This window comes from Amblyomma mixtum, chromosome 3 (assembly GCF_055824585.1).
Source record: "Amblyomma mixtum isolate Tamu chromosome 3, ASM5582458v1, whole genome shotgun sequence".
Classification (NCBI taxonomy): Eukaryota; Metazoa; Arthropoda; class Arachnida; order Ixodida; family Ixodidae; genus Amblyomma; species Amblyomma mixtum.
In genome coordinates, this window is record NC_143014.1 from 154,544,495 (window position 1) to 154,568,066 (window position 23,572).

At 46.4% G+C, this 23,572-nt stretch overlaps 2 protein-coding genes across 5 annotated transcripts in view; one reads left to right on the plus strand and one right to left on the minus strand.

Moving 5' to 3' along the window:
* LOC149352431 (tachykinin-like peptides receptor 99D) overlaps window positions 1–23,572 on the plus strand; it is a 578,367-nt gene that overhangs the window by 484,031 nt on the left and 70,764 nt on the right. The gene's annotated exons all lie outside the window — the stretch shown is intronic.
* On the minus strand, window positions 11,501–13,345 carry LOC149352433 (uncharacterized). Its single transcript, XM_089577164.1, has 2 exons — window positions 13,311–13,345; window positions 11,501–12,166 (listed from the first exon to the last, which is right to left on the minus strand). Exons 1-2 carry the CDS (start codon window positions 13,320–13,322, stop codon window positions 11,885–11,887), a joined length of 294 nt encoding a protein of 97 aa, XP_089433290.1. The 5' UTR covers window positions 13,323–13,345; the 3' UTR covers window positions 11,501–11,884.

Genomic DNA, 23,572 nt, shown 5'->3' on the forward strand with positions numbered 1-23,572 from the left:
CTCATCCGATACCTAATGTCATTTTCATCCAATGACATTATATTTGCTCGTGTGGCAGCAAAATAATGTCATTTTGAATGAATGTCATTCGATAGAAATGACATTAAATTTGCCTTGTGGCAGGGGTATAATTCATAAATTCAAAGCTGCCTCGTCAGGCATAAACGAAAGAGTTGGAAAATTAACTCGCCTATTATAATACCGTCCTTTTCGACAAGATTGGAAATATGAGTGGGGACCTGACTGGTGCCTTAATTTTTTATTGAACCACGTAAAGACGGTGCCTTTCAACAAGTCCAATATATGCTTCTATAAAACACGATTAAATTGTATTTGTTTATTTTCTTGTAATATTAGCCCATTTCCCGCTATCGTATGTCATTTTCTTCTTACATGCATTTTTAATGCTTTTATATAACCACTGCGCGCTCCACATCGCATTGCGGTATGTTTGCATTTCGCCACGTGGCATTGCTTTGGTAGTATTTTAACGTTCCGAATTTGAAACAACAAAGAGCAAACTTTACTGACCTACATTCACTACACATAATCACTGCTTGTTTGCGCCATTTTAATCCATTTTTACATTTCGCCACGTGCCTTCTTGGGGCTGCATACGCTATTATACCTTTTGTAACCTTTTGTGTACCTTTTGTATTTTGCACATTTTGTAATGCGCCACCGAGCAGTTACCACCAAGGTATGATTTCACGCTCTTCTAAGATTGCACCCTCTTTCCACTTTGATACTGATATCACCACCTACAGACAGGGTGTTTCACCTAAGACTTTACACAATTTTTAAAAACAGGCTTTTTAGTTATAATAGCACTTTTTTCGGCACATCATTGTTAGTAAATCAGAATACAGCTAAAATGTGCTAACTAGCAGGCTGGTTAACTAATATTTAGTTGTTAACGTTTTAACTATTACTGTTAGGCTTCTTAATTGTTCAGAGCCGTGTAGCCCACTGTTACTAATATTTCAGAAGCGTGAACTGCTGGGCGAGTTGGTACATTAATATTGTACCAATTAATATTCATATCAGTTTTTAGAATTTCGAAAACGTTGTCACCCCTGGCGCTGTGGGCCAACAAAGTTTGTCTATTTCGACGAGTTACGTGAACAGGGGAGAGGTTGCTTTGCCTGCATGCTTCTCAAAAGATGACGTACTTTTCCGCGATGTAGCCAAAATTTGTTGGGCCACAGCGCCGAGGGTAACCGTGTTTTCGAAATTCTAAAAACTGATATGGATATTAATTACGGTGGGCTATATGTCTCTCAATAATTAACAAGCCTAATAGGGATAGTTAAAAAGTTAGCTGTTCAATATTAGTTAACCAGCCTACTAGTTAGCACGTCTTAGCTGTATTCTGATGTACTAGCAATGCTGTGCCGAAAAAAGCACGCTTCTAACTCAAAAAGCCTGTTTTTGAAAATTTTGTAGAATTTTCGGGTGAAACATTCTTTATGTGACACTGCTAGCCCTTTCGCACTTTTTTCTGACGAAGGCCGGTCCCGCGGCCTAAACGTCAATTAAAATCTCTTCTCACACCATTGTTATATATATATATATATATATATATATATAGGTTGCGGGAGCATGAAGTACTTGACTGCTTAAAGGAGTATATAGCGAAGTATACGCTTCTTTAACCGAAAGAGTTGAATCGATGTTTCGATCGGAAACCCGATCTTCTTCAAGAGTGGTTTGCCTTTGCTGATGTTTCCTCGTATATATATATATATATATATATGTTCTCATCGATTAATGTTCAACAATAACGTGATTTCATTACTAATTGTCCCTTAATCAACACCAAAAATTAAGAAAAAAATTAAACATTCATCTATATTGCTTCCCTCCCCTTGCCACTTCCCCAGAACTTTTATGGCATCAACCACCTTCACCTAAATCGAAGGGAAGTCGATTTTATGACGGGAATCCGAAAGGATATAAAGTTATTTTTAAAATGAAATTCCCGTATCTAACTTCCGAGTATGTCTTTGCAGGCTAGTTGGTGCCTAAGCATTCTGGGTTTTTTGCGCAAAAGACACGACACAAAAGAAACGAGGTAGACAGGACAAGCGCTTGTCCTGTCTACCTCGTTTCTTTTGTGTCGTATCTTTTGCGCAAAAAACCCACCGTATCTAACTTCGCTCATGTATATATGCTGAGCTGTGAGCGGCCATTTATTTTGGAACTTAACACTTGGTAAATTTTCTCGCTCTAAAACAGTTTTTTTCTTCTTTCCTTTATTGTTTAGTGCCGGCTACGATGTAGAGTATTTTTATCCTCCAGCACGACTTAAGTTCTTTGCGCAAAAAGAAGTTTAGGGAACATTCCGCTTCCGTGGCAATCACACTGCACCCCTTGTGCTTCATGGTCTTTATTGTTTAGGTTTATGGGGGTTTAACGTCCCAAAGCAACTCAGGCTATGAGAGACGCCGTAGTGGAGGGCTCCGGAAATTTCGACCACCTGGGGTTCTTTAACGTGCACTGACATCGCACAGTACACGGGCCTCTAGAATTTCGCCTTCATCGAAATTCGGCCGCCGCGGCCGAATTTCGCCTTCATCGAAATTCGGCCGCCGCGGCCGGGATTGAACATCGCGTCTTTCGGGCCAGCAGCCGAGCACCATACCACTGAGCCACCGCGGCGGGGCCGTGGTCTTCTTTATTGTGTCTGAATAAGAGTACAAAAGTCTTTATTTTATGTTTTCTTTCAATGTTTTTGGTCACATCACAGTCCTTTAAAGGTCGCTGAATTTGGCCATTGCAGCAGTTCATCTTGTTGCCATCAATGTCATAAAAATGATCCGATCAGCGAATACAATTATGCGTATAATGCCGGAGGGTAAGAGACGCGGTTTTCTGCACGGAAACAGAAGTCCAGCGAAAACTGGCTGCAAAAAAAAATACTCTGGAAATTAAACTCAGGAGGGTCTTCACGCTACCCGTAACACGTGAAAAATGTTCTTTTTAAAAGACTGGACTGGCGGTAAAACGCTCGATTTTTTTTCCGTATAAATAACCGAACATGTGAACATGCAGAGTATTTTCCTCGTGTTTTTTACATGCCAAAAACATTTTGTATCCCATAGCCTTCTCGCTAACTTGCCTTGACGTAACCGGACTCGCAGCTGCGCACCAGAATCGACTTGCCGTTCGAAACCACTCCGCGGGCCTCTCCGCCAAGACTGCCATTTCGCTGTCGCCTCAAAATGGTTCCCGTAGCTTGTCCGTGCAATTTGAAGTTGTTTAATACAGACTCTGTGACCACCCCATACAATCCAACCCGTCATTCCTACCCATCATTCGCTTCAAACAACGTTGTTTCAGACGTCGTTTCAAAGCGCCAGTAATAACGACAGCTGCAGCGCTTAGCTGCTAAGCACGGCACGTGTTCGGAGGTTCAACCCGGCCGCGGCGGCGCAACTCTGTTGGAAGCGAAATTTAAAACCGTTAATAAATCCTCTGTGGTCGACATTAATCCGTATCCCTCCTCTGTGGGATGCCTCAATGCGACCGGTACTGATTTGGCTCCTGCACACCCCTTCACCTATTAGCTCTCGTCTGTACGCTTTATTCGTGGCTTTATTTCATGGGCAGCGAATGATTGTCCCAGGGTAGGCAGTAAAGCAAAAGGTTATGCTGCTCTTCATAATCGTGCCATGTAACATAACGCTTAGACGCCGAGTGCTTCCTTTCTTTGTCTGCGTGCGGGCTGGCTGGCTTGTTTGCTTTCGAGTATGCTAATTCTCATACCTGGCGATGTTAAAAATGTGCAGACACAAAGTGTCTGGGTGTCCGTTTTTTTGTTTTTTTTTTCTTGAAAGAGGCCTACGGGTATAGTAATCATGAACATGAGCTCGAAACATCAGTTTCTCCTCCTTCTTTGTGTCGTCTTGTTGCGCTTTTATTCTTGCCAGCTATGAACCAACATGCCCCGGAGAGTGTTTTACTGATTTATCGAAACACCAGTGCGCAGCATGAATAATTAATTACAAACGATTTTGTACCGGCAGTTTCGGTGCTCAGTCGCGCCAACGCTGAAGTGCGTCTTGACGTCACTCGATGCGGATGGAAATACCGAGCGGCTCCTGGGGCAATATTTAAAATCATATTACATTACGTTCCACTAAACACCTGAGACTGAAACTTGCTAGAAGGCACCTCCTTACGCCCATGAAATAAATCATATCGTTTGTTTGCGTCCGAGGACAGGGTTTTTTGGAGTGCAGTACTTTGTGTTTCAGTGGACGGTGATGATGACGACAATGAAATCAGTCCTCCTGACACCACCACAACGCTACTGTCTCTTTGCATCAGCGTTGGTTAGTCAAAGGCTCTTTGCCGGCTACCGCGTTGTTCACTCGGCCGTAAACTACGGGAAGAATGAAGATACGCTATCCGTTCGTCAATTAAAGCGCGGTGTTCAAGCTGGGGATCGAAAACAAACACACCATAAACTACTACTGTCACTGTCACACTCAATGACGCCATCTCTAGTAACGCTTAAGAGAAACTGCTTCCAGACAATATCTGTACAGTACCCCTCTTGAGTTAAAAAGTGAATTGAATTGAATTTTTTTCTCCAGGTAACACTGGAAGGTTTTCAGGGCTAAAAGCTGCTCTGCGCAGCTTGACATGGCCACGTAGACCTCCTCTTGACATTACAAATACGACAAAAACAGTGAAAAATGCAATAATAGTTCACAAAAACAGAATCAGAAACACAACTTGTAACTTCACATTGAATCACATTTTAGTTAGTCAGTTTGCATCTATACATAAAAAAAACTACAAGAGGCAATACAACGCACAGCATAACGAAAAGGAACAAAGAAACTGTATATCGTAGTTTGTAATGAGAAACAATCCGATTTTTAACATTGCGACGCCTAATTTGAACGAAACGTAATAAAAGGTATTATATGTCTTAGTTGAACATCACATTCCAGCACGACAGGAATTGACACAAAAGAAACCTTAGATATTTACACAGTGCTGCCGCAACTGCTTCATTGATAGAACCTGTGTGCCTTGATGCTTGCATATACAGCACTTGTGAGGCCCAAATTATAACACGTGGGCCTTATTTGGAGCCTTTATTAAAAGAACGTAACAAAATCTAACGAAAACGTAATTTGGATCTACGCGTCATGTATTGAACCTACTCACGTTGCTCTATGTGTCCAATTTATGACTCGGGGGTAACCTCGAACACTCTCGAAGCGTAGATTAGCTTCTAGATTGAGTTTGTTTATCTTTTGTGTCACGGCGACCTTTAGTTAAACCGAGCTCATGACATTCGTCATGAGCAAATCACGCACGCACGCACACACAAAAAAAAACGATATGACATCCAACTGGCCTCATCAACAAACCTGTGCACTCACCATTTCCTCGGGGCAGTTTCTCATGGGAATAGGTTGTCTGGTGACATGGTTAACGTAACTTCTGCACCAATACTGGCTCGAAAAATTAGGCATTCTAATTTCTCATAGTTAATAGTACAGATGTGGTGTTGCCTTGTTTCTCATATTGACTGCAATACCGTGCTGCTCTGGCTGCTGCTGAGCCTTCAAGTCGGATGCACTTCTGCAGGTTGTCGTCATTTTTGTTGTTTTTTATTGCTTCCTTTATTATATTCCCTCCTGTTTGGTCTCGAGAAGGACCTGCAGTGTATGGCGAAAAGTCAATCAGTAAATAAAGAACAAAGGTTAAGTGAATGTTGCCGCTAGCCAACTGTATGCGTAGAATAATGGGGCAGTGTCTGTTGAAAGCAGCTCGTGTATACAACGGGTCTCACAATGCAAGCCACTGTGCGTAACGGGAGCTTCGAGCCGCAGGAGCGTTTTCTAGCTGGAGCCTCCCGTGAGGAAATTAGTCGACTTTCCGCCAGCTCCAATGAAACGCGCTTTCCTGGGACAGTTAAGGGAGCTCTTAAATAAGCAGCATTCACCGCAGAGGGCAATGCCTATTTAGCAGCGATGCACGATGCCTGTAGTATAACAGTGCATCCGGAAAGTGTAGTGCAACAAGGCACATTTATTAAGTTCTCTCTCTCTCTCTCTTTTAGAGTATCGCAACGGCAATGGTGTTTCAAAATTCTCATCTTAACATCAGATATCAGATTCAGTGGTTTGGGATACACATGCAGATCATGTAGCAACCAAAGAAGTAGGTACGATTGGTCTCTTGCATTGAAACCGGAATATTATTCCTCTCAAAACTATGGTCTTAAGCTACCACTCGCTATTCTTGTCATATATGTCCTACTGCTTTCTGAGCAAACAAGGGGTACGGAATCATTTTGATTAAAAATATATTGATCTAATAAAACGTCTCTCCCAGAAGGTTTCGTAAACTATTTCTACCAGCTATCTGGTTTGTGCGACTATTGCACTTTTCTGTATTCTTGTTGTCTGGTGTGCGCAGCCTTTCTTGTCTGCGCGTTTGTAAATGACTGCTAATGACTGTTTAATTGACCTCCTAATGTTCTGTAGTTTCCTGTGGCTCGTGTTAATGCACACATAAAGGCGTGAAAATGTGTGCATGCGTAATTTTTATGTTATTTGTGTATATACTGTTTCTCGGTTAGTATTAAAGAAATAAACTTGCGCAAAAAGGGCGAGGAAGAAAAGAGACGTAACGACAGCATGCCACGTTTTGTACTCAACGGGGGGAAGGGGGGAGGGGGGGGGGGGTCTGGCTGCTTAAAACAGCACTTTATTTTCTCATCCCCTCCCGTCTCTTGTGAACGTGAAAATGAAGATTTGATTGATTGGAATATCCTTATCGGTGTGCGGAAGAAAAAATCTCAGGCAGGCGTCTTTCTCGCCGCGTCTCGGTATTCTAACGTGGAAGCAGAAAAAGAGCTCGTTATCAGGACTGCACGCAGGATTGGATAGGCTGGAGCACGGGCCAACAAAACAGACGCCAAAATACAAAGTTGGTCGCCCGTCAGAGCAAAGCGCTGTTGGCCAGCGCCTTGCCTAACGGCTATTTTCGTCACAGCATTGCCTCCGCACGCAAGGATGATCGAAACCGTCTCGTTGAGCGACAAGTTTTGAAGCTCGACCTGTTCGCCGGGGCAATACCAGATTTTTTTTCTCCATTCACTTCCATCCTGTAGTCCATAGCGCCGACTGGCAGGTGTCGACCATATCGGAGGAGTGGCGTTGCATGAGCCCATAACGGAGGAATTCACTCTGAATAAAGCTGTCACGTTGCATAGCCGGCCCTGATTATCTCAGCACTCTGCAGCGCTGTAGGAACCTGATGACACAAGGTGCAATGACTGCACGCCGGCCTTGTGAGCAGCGCTTTCCAGAGCCCTCATCGGTGGAGAGCGCAGAACGGACGACCTCCTCGTCAAGCCGGACGCTGAAAGTGCAGTTACGTGCGCAGTGCACTGTCGAGTACACGTACGCTGCATGTATGCGTCGCGTTTTATTAAGCCAGGAGGACTTGCGAAACGGACATCGAGAGCTGAGGCACGTGCGTCATGTATTGAAGCAGAGTTGTATGCGGCGTCATTTAGTGCGATCCATTACTGCCAGTTAAGGTGACTACGACTGAGCTCTGAACATGATACTCGCATTTAGTAGCCGAGGCGGTAATCGCGCGATGATCCATTTGACCGGTGTCCCGCAGTTGCAGCTTTTGGTTTTGACGCACACGTCGGCGACAGCAGCCGTGCTGGCGGCAAAATTAAAAGCGATAACGCGGAAGCGTGTCTCGGTGGTTTCGCAGTCGCCTCTGTATTTCTTTTTTTTTTTCCCCTCCCTCTCGGTCGAGTGGAAGGCGCGAGTGCGCGTATGACCAAACCAAGCAAAAACGGGAGCGCCTGGTCTTGAGGCGGGCGAAGAGACGAGCGGAAAGAAAAGCCCGACAGCGGTGTCGCGCGCGTAACACGGTGATCCCTATCGCTGGCCGGCACTGGGCGTAGGCGCACCGGACCGCGCGGCCGGCCGGACGCGTGATCGGGGCTGCTCTCGGAGGCGCCGCCATTAGCGCCTCCAGCGCCGAGAGGCCCGCTGCACTTCCTGTGGTCCACTTCACAGCTGTGTGTCCCGCTCTGGACGCGACCGCAGACTCGATGTGCCGATGGCTGCCTTATTGCAGCGGACGCCGACCGTGTGCTTGGGCGCAGAGACTCCCGTGGGCATTACATGAGCCGGGGAGAGGCGAGCCGCAGCTCCGTTCGTAATTTCTGCCGTTCCCTGTAGCCATATACTCGCTGCCCCAATCACTAACGCTACACTAATTTACCCGTCGAGATAATCTACAACGAGTCCTGATAGAGTGGACGACGTCCTTGCGCAACATGAAGGCTATCGTCTCTGTGCCAGCAATTTCTGCCTGATGTTTGTTAGGAGGGCCGAAGCTGTTTTCTTTGTGGTACAGTTTTGCTTGCAGTAGGTTTGCGATACACAGTGTTAAAATCCACGCTCACATTTTATCTGGCGGGATCGAATCCTGGCGGCGGCGGCCTCGTTTTGACGGAGCAGAAATGCAGAATCGCCCGAGATCTGCTCGATATCAGTGCACGTTAAGGAATCCCAGGTGGTCGAAACCTTTCCGGAGCCTTCCACTGCGAGGCGCCTCTCAGAGGCCACGTGAACCTCAACGGGGTTTTAAACTCCCCATACCATCTCGCCGCTTCATCTCTCCAGTGTCTGAAGTGACTATTAACTGCTTCTTCTTTTTATCCGTGTCGCTCTGTCTACTCTGTGTGCCGTCAGAGCTTCCGATGTAGGAAGCAGGATTAATTATTTTGTACAAAATGCAACTGCCAACGTCATCCTGTTTTCATTATACATTGGCTGTCCTAGTCAAACGCCACATTAACGACTTACGAGCGAGCTCGCTGTAGCTATATTCACGCTCCTTAACTCGTGAACCTCTATCCACATGATAGTGCATGAGTTAATACAAGTATCGAGCTCAAAGCAAGAAATCCCAAGGCAGGCTTTCAAGGGTGCACGCCAAACTTTTTTAACGCCATGATGTTACGCTGTTATGCTAAGTACTTTTGCCCGTGGCATGGAAAATTGAGCATAAGACAATGATGATGGCTCTCAGCAGCTTGGTAATGCGATAAAGAATGTCTGCAGAATCTGAAAACGCTTCTTTGAGTTCGTGCTGAATAGAAGCTGCGAGCTACAGTTGTGACTGCTCCAGCCAAGGCCCCATTCCGAGACTGAATTTCGGAACACTGTGACTGACTGACACCATGAGCCAAAAGAGCCTGCATTGTTGACGCCCCTCCCCACTCTCCCTCATCATCTGTGTCATCGCATATTTCTTTCTAAACTCTCTTTTGCAAGCACGATGTCGGTGCTTTTTTTTTCTTTTTTGGTGGGGGGGGGGGGCACTCAAACTCCTGTCTTCTGCCGCCACCCATGCTATCGTGGTCTACATCATAGCTCCGCGGGAAAAGGTGGTGTTTAGGCGCGCAATCTCGACTGATGGTTAGACAGCCCAGTTTTAATCATGAACTTAATTTTGCTTGTTCTTCACGCTAATACCTGCCATTACGCTACTGCTACGGTTTCGCGGTTTCGACATTCGTTCCGTCAAGGCAAATGCAGTGGGAACATACATGTTCTCTTGCCAAGATACCTGAAGAACAACGAGCTCGTGTTTGCCTCCTATTTTTAACAGCCATGCCCTCTTCCCAAGGTCGCTTCATACTTACTGGCCAGGGCAGCATCTGCACCATGGAGACTGAGAATGTGGATCTATGTGGTTTCATTTATAAGCAGCACCGTTTAAACATGAGTCGTGTTTAAGGATAAATACAAGCGCGCGAAATGCATTCAGAGAGTCTTTACTTTCTTTGAATCATACATGAAAACTTTTCTGCCACCTCGGAGCTACTCACTTACTACGAATTAAGACATAGTACGGCTTCCGCACAAAAAGACACCCCACATATTTGTGCATTATTGTGAACTACAGCACGCAATCACGTAAATCTTTTTAAAAACAAACCTGCTAAACATTATTAATGTGCTGTTAATGGCTGTTCATAAGAAATAGTGTATCACAAATCTTCACTGGCTGTCCATCGAAAAGCGTCAGGAGTAAGAGCTAGTATCTTAACGCTCAGTATGGTGAAGGTTGAAGAAAAAAAATTGGTTACCACAAAGCCCGTTGTCTTCCTTCTTTCATGGCTGCCCGTGAGCTAGTAGTTGTACGTACTAAGAACTCATTGATGGAGTGGTACAAGAACGCGAGAATGGAGGTTACAGTACACGGTTTCTTGTTGCGTCGCCCACTTTCTCGTGTGTGTTTGTAATGTTGTGCCGCTTGGTCTTTAGGGCCTCTATGTTTTTGCCTTCTTTCGCCGTATTTTCATACCGCTCCAAAATTGAAGGTTATGACACTGCCGGGCATGTTGGTCCCTCCTCCTCCCTTGCCCTCTCTCTTCACACTATGCTTTTCTGCTCCACAGAACCCTAAGTCACAACAATTGCACGAGAGCGACGGGATTATCTCCGGTTGTTCGGGCTGTCTAGTTGTAAGAGCACAGACGTCGTACTGTTCTGAAAAAAAAAACTTAAGTGCATTATTTGCATTAATCTGTGTCTATAAGAGCAGTGCGCGTTTTTCTTTGTTTGAGCGCTCGTCTTCGCTCTTTTCTTTTTTCTGCATTTTTTTGTGTTCATTGTTCTCGATTTCTCCATGCCTATTTTCTTTGCGCTCCTGTAACAATCGGTCAAGCTCGAATAGATTATTCAAATACATAAAATATTCCCTTTTTAATACAGATTTTTCAGACGTACAGATCGCGACATTTAAGAAGTGGAATACAATGCGAGTATTCTCCCAGTGATTACTGCAAAGGTATCAGTGATGAGCATGCTTTTTTTGTGTTTACTAGATAGTTCGCCTCTACACATTTTAGAGTTCATGTCAGTGGTTACAGCAAAATTCGCTCTTGTGTGCTAGCTGGCAGACCATTTTTATACATATGGCGAATGGCCCCGTCGCGATGGCTCAGTGGTTACGACGCTCGGCTGCTGACCCGAAAAACGTGGGTTAGATCCCGGCTGCGGCGGCTGAATTTCGATGAAGGCAAAATTCTAGAGGCCCGTGTACTGTGCGATGTCAGTGCATGTTAAAGAGCCCCAGGTAGTCGAAATTCCCGGAGCCCTTCACTACGGCGTCCCTCATAGCCTTAGTCGCTTTGGGACGTTAAACTCCACTAAACCAACCATATGGCGAATGTACAGTTGTTGCGTTCTAAATTGACACGAAATCGCTGCTGTAACAAACATCGCCTGTCGGACTACCGGACAGCCGATGGCTGCAGCAGAAGGGTAACCGTCCCGCGATATGACGCTTACAGCTAATAACTGGGCCTGGTGTGCGTTTTACGTCAACGCAACAACATAGCTGTTCCCGAAAAAGACAGCAAGCAAGACACAACTCTGGGGATATTATCAACACGCATCATTTATTCTTTGTACAAAATATACACCGCATGAGACACTGGCCTTACTGCTGAGCACGCACAAGATGACGCTTCGGTCTCGATGCCCCATCATGCACTTCGCCTTTTGGTTTTTGCCCGCGAGTCATTTCCATTTCTTTCACTTGTTCTTTGGATCTTAGTGCACGTTTCCTTGGTTCTTGTGCTCCTAGTTGTCACGTGCTCGCCGTGCACATGCGTTGCCTGTCTGAGGACCTATCTCGAACGCAGAGGGCGCGCTTCTGTGCGTAATGGCAGGGGCGCGATGGGGGGGGGGGGGGGGGGGAGGGGTAGTAGAGGCAGGAAAAAAGCAGCGAGATTGCTGCGTGCACGGATGGTCCGGTAGCAGTTGGCAACAGCATCACCTGCATTACTAGGTTTGGTTGGACTGTGTGCTCAGCCCTTGAACCCGTAGCCACCGTAGCCACCGCCGAAGCCACCGTATCCACCGCCGTGGCCGTAGCTGACGCCGAGGTCGTAATTACCGAGGATGGGTCCACCGTGGCTCACTTTGCTGACGTGGTGCAAGGTTTTAATCAGGAAGGAGGGCCCTGGCAAGGATTTCCCGTATCCACCGCCGTAGCCCCCGCCGAAACCACCGCCGCCGCCGCCGCCTCCGTAACCGACCAGTCCGCCGAAGCAAGCACCGATGAGGGCGCAAACGAGCAGGGAAGCCAACTGGAAGGAATAAGCCATGTCATTACGGACACTGTCGTCATCAATCAGGCTATCACTTGATCGATCGCTCAAGACTCGCTGGGATTACACGGCGGCAGGATGATTACAGATGTCGGTATAGCATGCCATACTCGACGCTTTGTTTCTTAGACGCCGCTGAGGAACCGCTGTATGACCTGCGGTCAAGGCTGTGCGATTAAATGAACGGAAAGCCAAAATGATACCTTATTTTGTCATTTCATCTACACCTGAGCATCATAACTCTGTTCAAAGTTAACGTTTCAGAAATGTAATGCTTTCGCAGAAACACACCAAATATATCAGCTAAACCGATTACCAAGTATTCGTAGTAAGCGAAGACTAGCTATGTGTTTAGTGGCAAGTGCTCACGCTGAAAACAGATCGAGTGCAATGTTGTATTGGTCATATCGCTGCGTTTTAGTTTTTTCCAAGTTGTAACAACGATGCACTCCTTTCATCTGAGCTAAATGACTTCCTTTTGGGACGTAAGTTCTTTCGAATCTTGGAATTTGCAACATCTGACTGGATCGCGCATTCCGGTGCAAGATAAGGTTACAAAATGCACGATTCTAGCTAAGCACCACTCACTTTCTCGCATTTTGCACAAACTGTCACTCCTGCTGAGGCTTTTCTCTTAGAGCGATGTCTTCCTAGTTGTTCTTGTCACAGTGACCCCGCTGTCGGGTCCACATTGATCGGAGTTAAATCGATAATTCGCTACAAAGCAACATCTCCTTTCCCTTTTTTTTTTCGTCTGAAGTGAACAAATATACATAAGAGCAGTCCGAGGGCGTCGGTCCTTATCACACCTCCATTAGCAAGATAACCGAACCGGAAGGTTTCTCCGCCAGCGCAAATTCTATTATGCGTCCGCAAAATAGTGCAGAAGATGAGCAAAAGCGAGTAAGAAAAGAAGAAAGCAAAGTTGAAAGGAGGAGCGAGGAGAGCGGTCAACCTCCTTCGCTTCCCTTCCAACTTCTCCTTTTTCTCTCTGCTTTCAAAATCTGTCCCCCCGCTGCCGCCGACTGCATCGATTACACCCCGCCACTCGCAGCTACGGGGCTCTTCTCGGCGAAGCCTTAGCGCCCGGCCGCAGTGGCCCCACGTCGCCTCGACTGCTTACCAGGAGCCTCATGGTCCGGCCTGAGATGGGAGCTCTACAAGGAGGCAGGGCAGTCTGACGACCGAACGCTGCCGCGCGGCCACTTATATACGCCGCGCCGGTTCCGGAAAAAAAGAAGAGAAGCGCGGCGCTTGAGCGCTCATGAGCGGCTAGCACGTGGTCATTCCTCTTCGCCGCGGTCCGAGACGCGTTCCAATTTCCACCGGCACTTCCTTCGATCTGGCGATAGAAACAGATTGAGGAAAGGCAACAATCGAACGACCGACTCGCCGCTGCGTTCTCTTGTTCTCCGCCGGTCTGCGGCCGCAGCTCAGGTGCCGCCGACCAACGGGTTTCTCCTTCCGTTCATTTCTTCCTAAAGCTTTTCCTGGCAAGTTACGAGCGAGAGCCCACTCCTCCCCTCCGCCGAGGAGTAAAACAGCGAGCGAGCGCGCTACTACTTTTAGACATGTAATCATTTGTGCGCCTTTCAAATGAACCATAATGGACCGCTCATGAGGCTATCCTTTCTGCGTGCCAAAACGCGGGCTCCGTTTTATTTTTTGTTTTTGTTTTTTCACCCTCTCTCGTCTTTTCTCCGAGGAAGCGCGGCCGCCGAGCAGCAGTGCTGGTGTAGCTTGCGCAGGTGCGTCTCGTCGGCCGCCCAGGAGCGATGCTAGCGCGTGGTTTTCTAAACTAAGGTCTGGCTCGTATTAATGAGAGCTAACCTCGTTTAACGACGCCCCTGGCGTGCGCAGTGTCCAGGTGTTCGCGAACTTTAAAAGACAAAACAAAAGAATGGCGTGCACGTTTCGCACTCGTGCCGGCGGGGAAGCAGAAAACAGTGGCATAATGAATGCACGAACGCAGAGAATTTCAAATGTGGGCGGGAAAACTTAGACAGGCTGGAATTTTCCTTCGCCCTTTCGCAGACAACAAGAGATGCGGCTTAGTATATCAGGCAGGTGGTGCGCAAAACTATATACAGACTGATCAGCTCAGCGCAAGGAAAACATGCGGGGAAGCTGCCATGATGAGTAACCGCTGAATGGTGAACGCGTACACTTACCGATAGAATCTGCTCAATGCGAAAGCGGAAGTCTGGAGTACTAGAGCTCATCCCGAACTACCGCCAATCAGTAGCTTCACCGCGAGCATTGATAAATCTGCTTCGCTCCTCTCTTTAGATCATTATTTTTCTCTTTGTTTTCTTGAGCCATGTGACAGGACACCTAATTCCAAGCGGCACTGCCTTTCGTAGTCACTGCAAATACATTGCGCTTTAATTTCGTTGTATCGGTGTATGTAAGCCACTTTTTTTTTCTTCCTCGCTAGTCTCATGCTTTTCATTTTTTTTTTTAGCGGCTGCTACCGTCAGTAGTGTAAGCAGTAAAAAATTCTGAAAAGATAAAAAAAGGCTTTGCTGTACTTTTTAAAGCACTCTTGTGACGTTGAAGGGCACGTAGCTGAAGAGTTTTTTAAACGCACATTTTTTACGAGAATTAAGGCACTTCGATGCTGCTTTCATGGCCGAGAGGCAGACTGACCGGGGTCCGGATGCAGCCAGTTCGGAACGCGTCTCTAGACTGGCTGCGCCGATGGCACGTGAAGGCCCACCAAGAGTAGTTATGCAAGTAAGCGCCGACTTAGCGAAATAGTGCATAGCTATATAAGGCCCGTGCAAACACAGGTATTCCTAATGACGGGCCCCGCCGCGGTGGCTCAGTGGTTACGGCGCTCGGCTGCTAATCCGAAAGACTCGGGTTCGATCCCGGCCGCGGCGTCTGAATTTCGATGAAGGCGAAATTCCAGAGGCCCGTGTACTGTGCGATGTCAATGCAAGTTAAAGAACCCCAGGTGGTCGAAATTTCCGGAGCCCTTCACTACGGCGTCCCTCATAGCCTTAGTTGCTTTGGGACGTTAAACCCCAATAAAGCAATAAACCAACCTAATAACGTGTCTAAATTGGATAGAATTGTAACAAGAACGGATATGATTGACCATTTTTGCCCAAGCCAAGGATTAACCGGCCATCTCGCATCGAGCGATACGGCTCGTTTCAAGGTCCGATATGCCTTGAGATGATCGCAAATAACGTTGTTCGGCAGTCATTCAGCGCCGCCGTTCAGTATGCCACCATTTCACACAACGCCTGACAAAAGCGCAATTTTTAAATGCGAAATCATTTTTTATGCTTTCATTTCTTCCGCTTGCTGTGCAAGCTAGGGCCATCAGAATTTCATAGTGAATGCAGTCACCTGCCCATCGGCCGCGGGTGTTTGTGCTACCATAAGGCTCAACAGCCTTATGGTAGCTCATTGTATATGCCATTTGTGGTCACGTCCAGATATACATGTAAAGAATGAGTGTTTATAGCGGGTAAATTTAGCACCCACCCCACTTGCACCCCAAATGAAGGTTTTCTGTGTAGAAATTGGTGTTTGTTTTTTGCTTGTTTTAGTGCGATAGCATTAGATTTGTTGTCTCACCAAAACCACGCCGCTGTCAAGTGTCTTGAAATTCGCTGATTGGTCTAGAAATGTCACACAACCTTGTGACGTCATCACAGCCTGCCCGCCGTGGCAGGTGGCAGTTAAGTTATTGACTGCTAGATAGAGGTCATGTGACCTTGTGACGTCATCGCAACCTGCCCAACGGGTTTTGAGCAGCCTAATTTCTTACATCAACCTAGAGAATCGAAATCAAAAACCAGAAAAAAAAAGTGGTATATGCAAATCTCGGCACCGTCGCAGCATTGCAGATACCTGCTACTGCAGCTCTCAGTCCATATAGGATGACTGATAGATCGACTATTGCAAAGAAACTGGCACAAATACACACAAAAGTTGCAACAGAAGCTGCGGCAAGTGTGAAATTTAATGCATTGCATTTCACTCATCAAGTGACTTAAGCGTCTCCACATGTTTTCTCGTATTTTGGTTGATACATATATTCTAATAACGTGTTCAGTGATGTCTTTAGACGCCCCTTGGACGAAGAGCTTATTCGCCCCGCCTTTCTCCGCTGGCGTCCGTGGACGGCATTCAAATTATTGCACTTAGACGGGGTTCAGCGCGATAACGCGTCAAGGCTAGTGGCAGCTGTTCTTTCCGGGTCAACATGAAAAAATAATAAATGAAATGAAAACTAGTCCAAGTTTGCGCATTGACCCTGGGGTGCGATATTTCCAGCGACGCTTTCATTCTTTCTCGGGCGCTCGTAAAACTGGAGGGGTGGCACGGTGGCCGAGACGCTCGACGCGTTATCACACCGAACCACCACGAAGAACAACCATTCATTTGCAAGCAGCCCATGGACGGAAAAAGATGGGACGGGAGCGGTGCGACGCGCTTCAGGCTTTGAGGGGCGTAATTGGACCGAATCTGGCAGTGATTCTCCAGCAGATATGGCGAACGCCATCATCGTTCTGAGGTACTCAATAAACGCACTAACAAAGCACAATGACTGCTTTGAATATGAAAATATATGACAAACAAAATATTTTGAGTGCACAGATCAAAATAATGAAACGTTGAAATAAAGTTAATTACTTTAGCACTGCATTTAACGTCCTTAGGGCTTTATAATATGGCTACCTATACGGCGTTGCCATGCTATCATATCCGTCTCAGAATCACGCTGGTAATCCTATTTGTGAACTCTCGGCTTTCTGCACTCCCACTTTGCCGCGCGAATTTTTATGCGCGCGACTTCACCTCCAAGAATGTTGAAGCGAGCGTTACCGTACCCGCAAGTTTACGTTCCCTTATATGCGTCAGGTTGCGTGCACAAAACCCCGCAGTTTCCTTGGTCAGCGATCCATTATCCTAAAGATAACCGCTGCGCGGCCACGCGTTACAGCCAGCCGTGCTGCTATGTGACCGGGATTCTCGCAGTGCATTTCATGTACGACCGAAGCGTGTTTAGCTTCCAGTCTTACTACCGAGCACCTTTTCTTTTCTTTTTTTTTTTTGAACCCTTGCTGCAGCGAACGTTTCTGTCCGCATCGGTGTGGCTGATAGCCCTGCCTGCTTGCGACGCCTGCAGTTGCGAAGAAACGACCGGCTGCTACTCGCTGAGACGGTTGCTGTGCACAGCACTGGGATATCTGGATGTCCGGGTGGTGGTCTAAGAAAAAAAAAACTATTCATGCACATCGAGTCCGCAACTTGTCGGCCCGCGAGACCTTGAAGGCGCTCCTATCTTTATCCGGGGCCAATAGCCTGTCCGAACGGCTTCGACTTTGTGGCATGGTTCTTCGCGCGCAAGTGTGCTCACTACGCCGTTTTCTTCTTCCAGTATTCTCGCTACTTAGCCCGGAACAGAACACACTATGCCTGTCTGATTAGCCTTCCTAGCTGGATTTTATTTTGAGAATTGAGGCATAGTATAGTGTTTCCACGTAGAGGGCGCGCAGGCTATTTCTTTAGTCGCTTTGCGTGATCCCAAAACTACGCCAACACTAACATCGCGGTGTCCGCAAGTTCACTGAGCGCAAACCTAGCATTAATGTACATTTCGCAAGCTCCTCCGTTGCGTTCGCGCCATTACGGAAGCACCACACAGCGCTTGCATCACAGGGCCCAAACAAGAAGCACAGGCACTTTAAAACAGCAGAGCTCTCCAAACACAGAAACCGCATACGATACACGAACTTATAGAAAAACATGAAGACCAGACTGCGAGAGAACGCTCAACTTTCCGTAAAAGCCTAGCAGGTAGTGGAGAGGCCGGATTCATCAAGAAACGCCCTTAATGAGTGGGCCGCACTCTCCTGTAATTAATGGTTTGGCCGTGCATCCGGGATTTCCCGTACATACAGCGCCCTTCAATCTGGAGCACGTATACCTTGTACGATTAGCTCTTCAGCAGAAAAGAAGGCGTTCAATGTCTCCTCATAATTCCTCCCAGGAGCATGCTCCGCTGTTGGCACTTCTTATTTCCTCTGAAAATAATTTTAAAAAAAACTACATTGTGGGCACCGTGCCGAGACGTATTGTCGTTTCAGCTGAGCGGCTGCCCTTGACCCGTAAGGTGAACTGAATTTCTGGGTCAGTCTGAAATAGCCGAAAGCTTTGCGTGGTGTTATTGAATAGCGACGCCTTTTCTTTCCTTCATATCTCTTCCTCTCTCTCTCTCTTTTGATGGTCTGAAGGTAGGGATTTCTGTTTTTATCTTCGGTCGTCTCGTTTAGACGCACTGAAAAAGGTGCGTTTATGAAATGTTGGTTTCGTAAATTATTTGATGTCCTTCATTAAACTGAGACCTCAAGAGACTCTTATGGCTGGTTATGTTACCAATGTTCATTGTTAACGCTCGTTGTCAACACTGAATTATGCTTGTGGGCCGTCACGGAAGGCATTGCATGTGATGGGGATAGAGAAAATGGTGAGATAAAATAAGTGGGCCGGATTACTCTCCCAAACTCCCGCCGCAGTGACTCTGCGGTTTTTGGCGTTCGGCTGCTCACCCCAAGGTTGTAAGTTCGGTTCCGGCCGCGGTGGCAGTATTTCGGTAGAAGCGCGAAATGCAAAAGTGCCCGTGTGCTGTGCGATTCCAGCGTGCGTTAAAGAACCCCATGTGGTCTAATCTAATCCGCAGCGCTCCACTACGGCGTCCTCATGGCCCATATGTCGCTTCGCTACAGTAAACCCTACATTTTGCAATTTTTCATTCTCGCCGTCTAAGCCGCCTAATCATCAAGGCGCTGGCCACTACCTGTTCTTTGCCTCATCAAAGCCGGGACAGCAACAGTACTGTACTTGTAGTCCTCGCGACGTGAAGCAGTATTTATGGCTTACTTCAAGCTCTTCTGACCTTACGCTGGAATAAGTGGATAAGCTCTGCCTAAGGGTACCAGCCATTCCTTTATTGCGCATTGTCAAAGCCGTAGTTGCTCAACTGCTCAACATGGGCCAGTAGTCGGCTGAAGACGCTCTAGCCGAACACTGGTCCAGTTGTGCTTCTCGCACGCGTGTTCTGTGCTCGTTTTGTGCCCTTCTGCTCAGATACCGCGCTCATCTACTCGTTGACAAGCTCATCGTTGATCATTGAGTAAGTACTACAGGCAGGCCGCAGCCCGAGACAGCAAAGCGAAATCCTCGTCTGAGCATTGCTCCAAGTATATCTTTTTCCTGCTCTCTCTCTCTCTACCTTTCATGGTAGAAACAGCGCTGACACAGGACTAAGGAAGAACACAACACAGGCGCTGTTTCTACCGTGATCTTAAACAAACACGCCCAACTCTCCATACTTCTGACTCTTCTGTCTTCCTTTATTTTGAGCAAGCCTCCACTGATATTCTAGATGGCGTCTTTTTACAGGGGCTATGCACTGAAAAGCTATTGAACAGCGCAGTTCAGTGCCTTCGATAATTAATTTGAAAGCGCTCTACTTTAAGCATTCAACGTTTGGAGGCTAATCCTTTCAGAAGTTGTGGTCACGGCTTGCGATTCGCTGAGCACTTTTTTTTGCGTCTTTTGCTTGAGTCGTGAAACGTTGCGAGGATGTAATAGCAAAGAGCTCACCGCAGAACACGATACCGTGTGCGACAGCACAAATTTCTGTCATTGGAAATGTTTTCTTACCATAACCGGGTACAAAGGAAAATTAGTATGAGGAGAAAACAGGTGCATATTTCTTAAATTTTGCACGTGAGTTCAATTTTATGGACGGCGAGCACTAGACAGTGTGGGCAACTTCTACTCTTCATTACTACGTCGGTATAGAGTTCGCTCTGCTAATACACCTATGTATGTTCGACATCAGGTGCACTTTTTAAGCGCATGAATCAGCCGATGACATTAAATTCAGCATATAGCGTTCACCCGTTTCAGCTGTTAATGCAGTTCGGAAAGAAAGTTAATGTGCCTCGGCAAAAGCAGGACAAGTGGAGTCTGCTCAAGATCCTGCTCTGCACACTCGAAAACCGCTTTCCATAGTGAGATCAGGAGTATAAAATTGTATTAAGAGAGATCCCAGTCCTTATTTACAGGCAAGTATTCGCATGCAGATGTCAGGCTGAATTCACCTGCTACCAAAATAGTTCGATTTGTGGGATCAATCAGAGCTGTGAGTATCGTTCCACCATTTTAAAACAAGAAAGTAGCCCTTCTTCCCATATTATTTCTCAGTTTATGGCCGCCACGGTGGCTCAGTGGTTATGGTGCTCGGCTGCTGTCCCGAAAGACGCAGTTGCGATCCCTGCTGCGGAGATCGAATTTCGATGGAGACAAAACTCTAGAGGTCCGTGTACTGTGGGATGTCAGTGCACGTTAAAGAACCCCAGGTGGTCGAAATTTCCGGAGCCCTTCACTACGGCGTCCCTCATAGCCAGAGTCGCTTTTGGACGTTAAACTCCCATAAACCATAAGCCAAACCTTTCTTAGCTTTTTTTATATTTCACTCTTTGGAGCTCGCATATTTATCCCTGGCGATGCCGCATTCTTTGGACCGTCCTGCTGACGCCATAACGCAGCCAATGGTAGCCAACGGTGAGGTCCGGTCGCTGGGTCACTGGATCACTTCCCACAGACGCTTGAAAGCCGCGGGCATATCTCAGTGACCAATGACAGATTACCAGATGGCTGCAAATGGACAATAATACTGCCCATGGTGATCACCTCTATATACAACAACAAGAGAGATGGTGGAAGGACACTGTGCATATAGCCTACGTCGTACAAGGACAAATTGCTTTTCTGACTGCCCACAGTTTAACGTGAACAGGCAACAGCATTTCCTGAGTAGATCCTTCCTCACAAAAACTGACATGATTAGCACGGACATGTGCTCAATAGAAGGCATTATAAACGCAACACCAAATTTTTTGCCGCCTGCAGACTCTTTTGCACCTTTAGTTTCAAACCTAGAGTATTTTTGGTGGCTAAAACTGGCGGCCTTTTTGGCATACTTTTCGGCGGCTAAGATAGTGTTGACATGACAAAAATATTTCCTATCCAATCATATATTATTATCTTAGCAGGTAGTCACGCAACCCCTTGCTCAAATGGAGAACGCGAGGCGTGCTCCTTAACGCCTGCATAAAGCATTTCACTTGAACCACAAGCAATAAAAAAAAATGAAAACTGTGAGTCTCTGCTATTAAGATGGTATTCTTTGCCGCATTGCGTCTTGCAAAATAGGTCACGCTCTTTTTTCGCGTCTTATTCCTCGAAATTTTCTTCTTTGTACACGGAGAGAAAATCCTACAAACACAAGAAAAAATAGAATCCACGCATGCGCCGGTCCAATTCAAGATGTAAACAATCAGTGACTCATTTCATTGCCACAACTAGAAATTGCGAAGGTAGAAACTATGTTCAAATCGTCCGAGAAGCGTTGTAAATTCACCCTACTTCATTACATTAACCTGACAAAACAAACGCCATGTTTACTAAACTCCGCGTGACAGCCGCTTTATGACGAGACAGCGCAATATTGATATAATTTAGCTGCTGGTAATTAGTTTCGTCGAATTGGTTGGCATATTTGGAAAGAAGATCCTGGCACCTGTTAAGAATCCGCACGCTGTAAATAGTTCACTCGCATATGCGTGTCATGAAGGATGTTGGTTTTCGGTTTATTGAAATGCAAATGTCGCTAGCCAACTTCTGGAAGTCGCGCGACGAAGAATGGTCACGTGCATCACTAAATGTCTGGTGATGGTGACGCTTACTCGCGATAGTAACTGCAGCATATTGATGAGTAGGGAAATATTATGCGTCTAATGCGTCCATTTTTCCTTTCACCACTGTCCTGCTCGCCGAGTGAGCCTCTGGTGAATAAGAATATGCAAAATATTTTTCCTCCGTGCTGCGTGATTTTTTATTCAATTAAACGCCCTTTTTTTCTTTAAAAAAAAAATACGAAACGAAAGCAGTGCTGGTGATGGTGCTTGGAAGGTTGTGTTCCTCTTTTTTCTTTTTCTGTCACGACCTTCTAAGCATCACTGTTGGGCAGAAGGACTTTCTCAATTATTGCGGTTAATTAAATAGCTTTATAATATCTCGGTTTCTTATGAAAAGTTTAAATTAGAAACTTGTAAAGCGTCAAAAGAACCTCCCAGTGGCGTAATTTTCGCAGCAACAGCTTTCTCGCGGAAGCTTTTGCCCGCACTAGACAAAGGGCGCGAAATTGAAAATGTCTGCAGGAGGAGGGCCAGTTTTAATCATCTGGCGCCTGACGCTGCTCCTCTGCTGGTCGTTGCCAAGGTGCGCCCAAGCTAATCCAGCCAAAGTAGCTATAATAGCGTACGGAGCAGCTCATTGTATCTAGACTCTGGCGTCTCGCGTGCTTCGTTCAGAACATGTCAAAAGTATTCTGAACAATGTTCACACTTCGGATATGGCACCTATTTGACACTCTGGAAATTTGAATTTCAAATGTTTTGTTTATATTGAACGAATAAACCATTAATTAACCTCTGTAAACGAGATGGCGTGCTGCCAGTAATACCGCTACAGTTTCTTTTTTGTGGGGCAACACATCTTTTTTTCAATGTCTGCTATTCTCAGCCCACGCTTTGTGAGATGACCTGTATAGCTGCGATTTGCACGCTCTGCCGCTTGCTTGCGGCATGGGAGAAGCAACAGCGATTGAGCATACATCTGTATTTCGGCTAAATGTGCATTCTATGGGTCCGAATTTTGCTTCGTTGGAGTTTAGTTCCACTTAAATATCATCACCTCAGCAGAAGTTAAATATGAACGATGTGCCCGCTGTTTCACTGCTGCTGAAATGAGTCAACGATAGTCACATGCATGCGCTATGTCGCAGCTGTATTCCTCCGAAGACGCATGTAATTTAACGCAATACTGTTAACGGTCCCGTTAGACGAAAGACTCGGCGTCGGCGTCGGCGTCGTTGTGACTGGAAAATCCTTATTGGTCGAGGGAGTAGTGACGTAGAAAAGCTATTTCACTGAAAATAAAAAAGAATGGTCAAGCGAAATCGAAACAACTGTCCTTTGGGTCGGAAGCTGCAGACGCTGCCTCTACTCCACTGAGGGACGTTCCTTTAGTGGCAAAAATGTACGCCTTGTACGAGCACCTCACACCGCACAGTAGGCGAATTACATTACAGGAACATTTGGTTATTTAGGGCCACCAATCAGCGCACTTAGTATTGACGATGATGTGTAATCGAGCAGTATGTTACGGCAACAGGCATGCCGATTTCCGCGAGAGTATGCGCCGGGGGTCCCCCAAGCGACCGTGGAGTCGCTTTTACGCTATCGCGTCATACTCTTAAGGTGAACTTCAGAGTCCCTCAAGTTTTTTTTC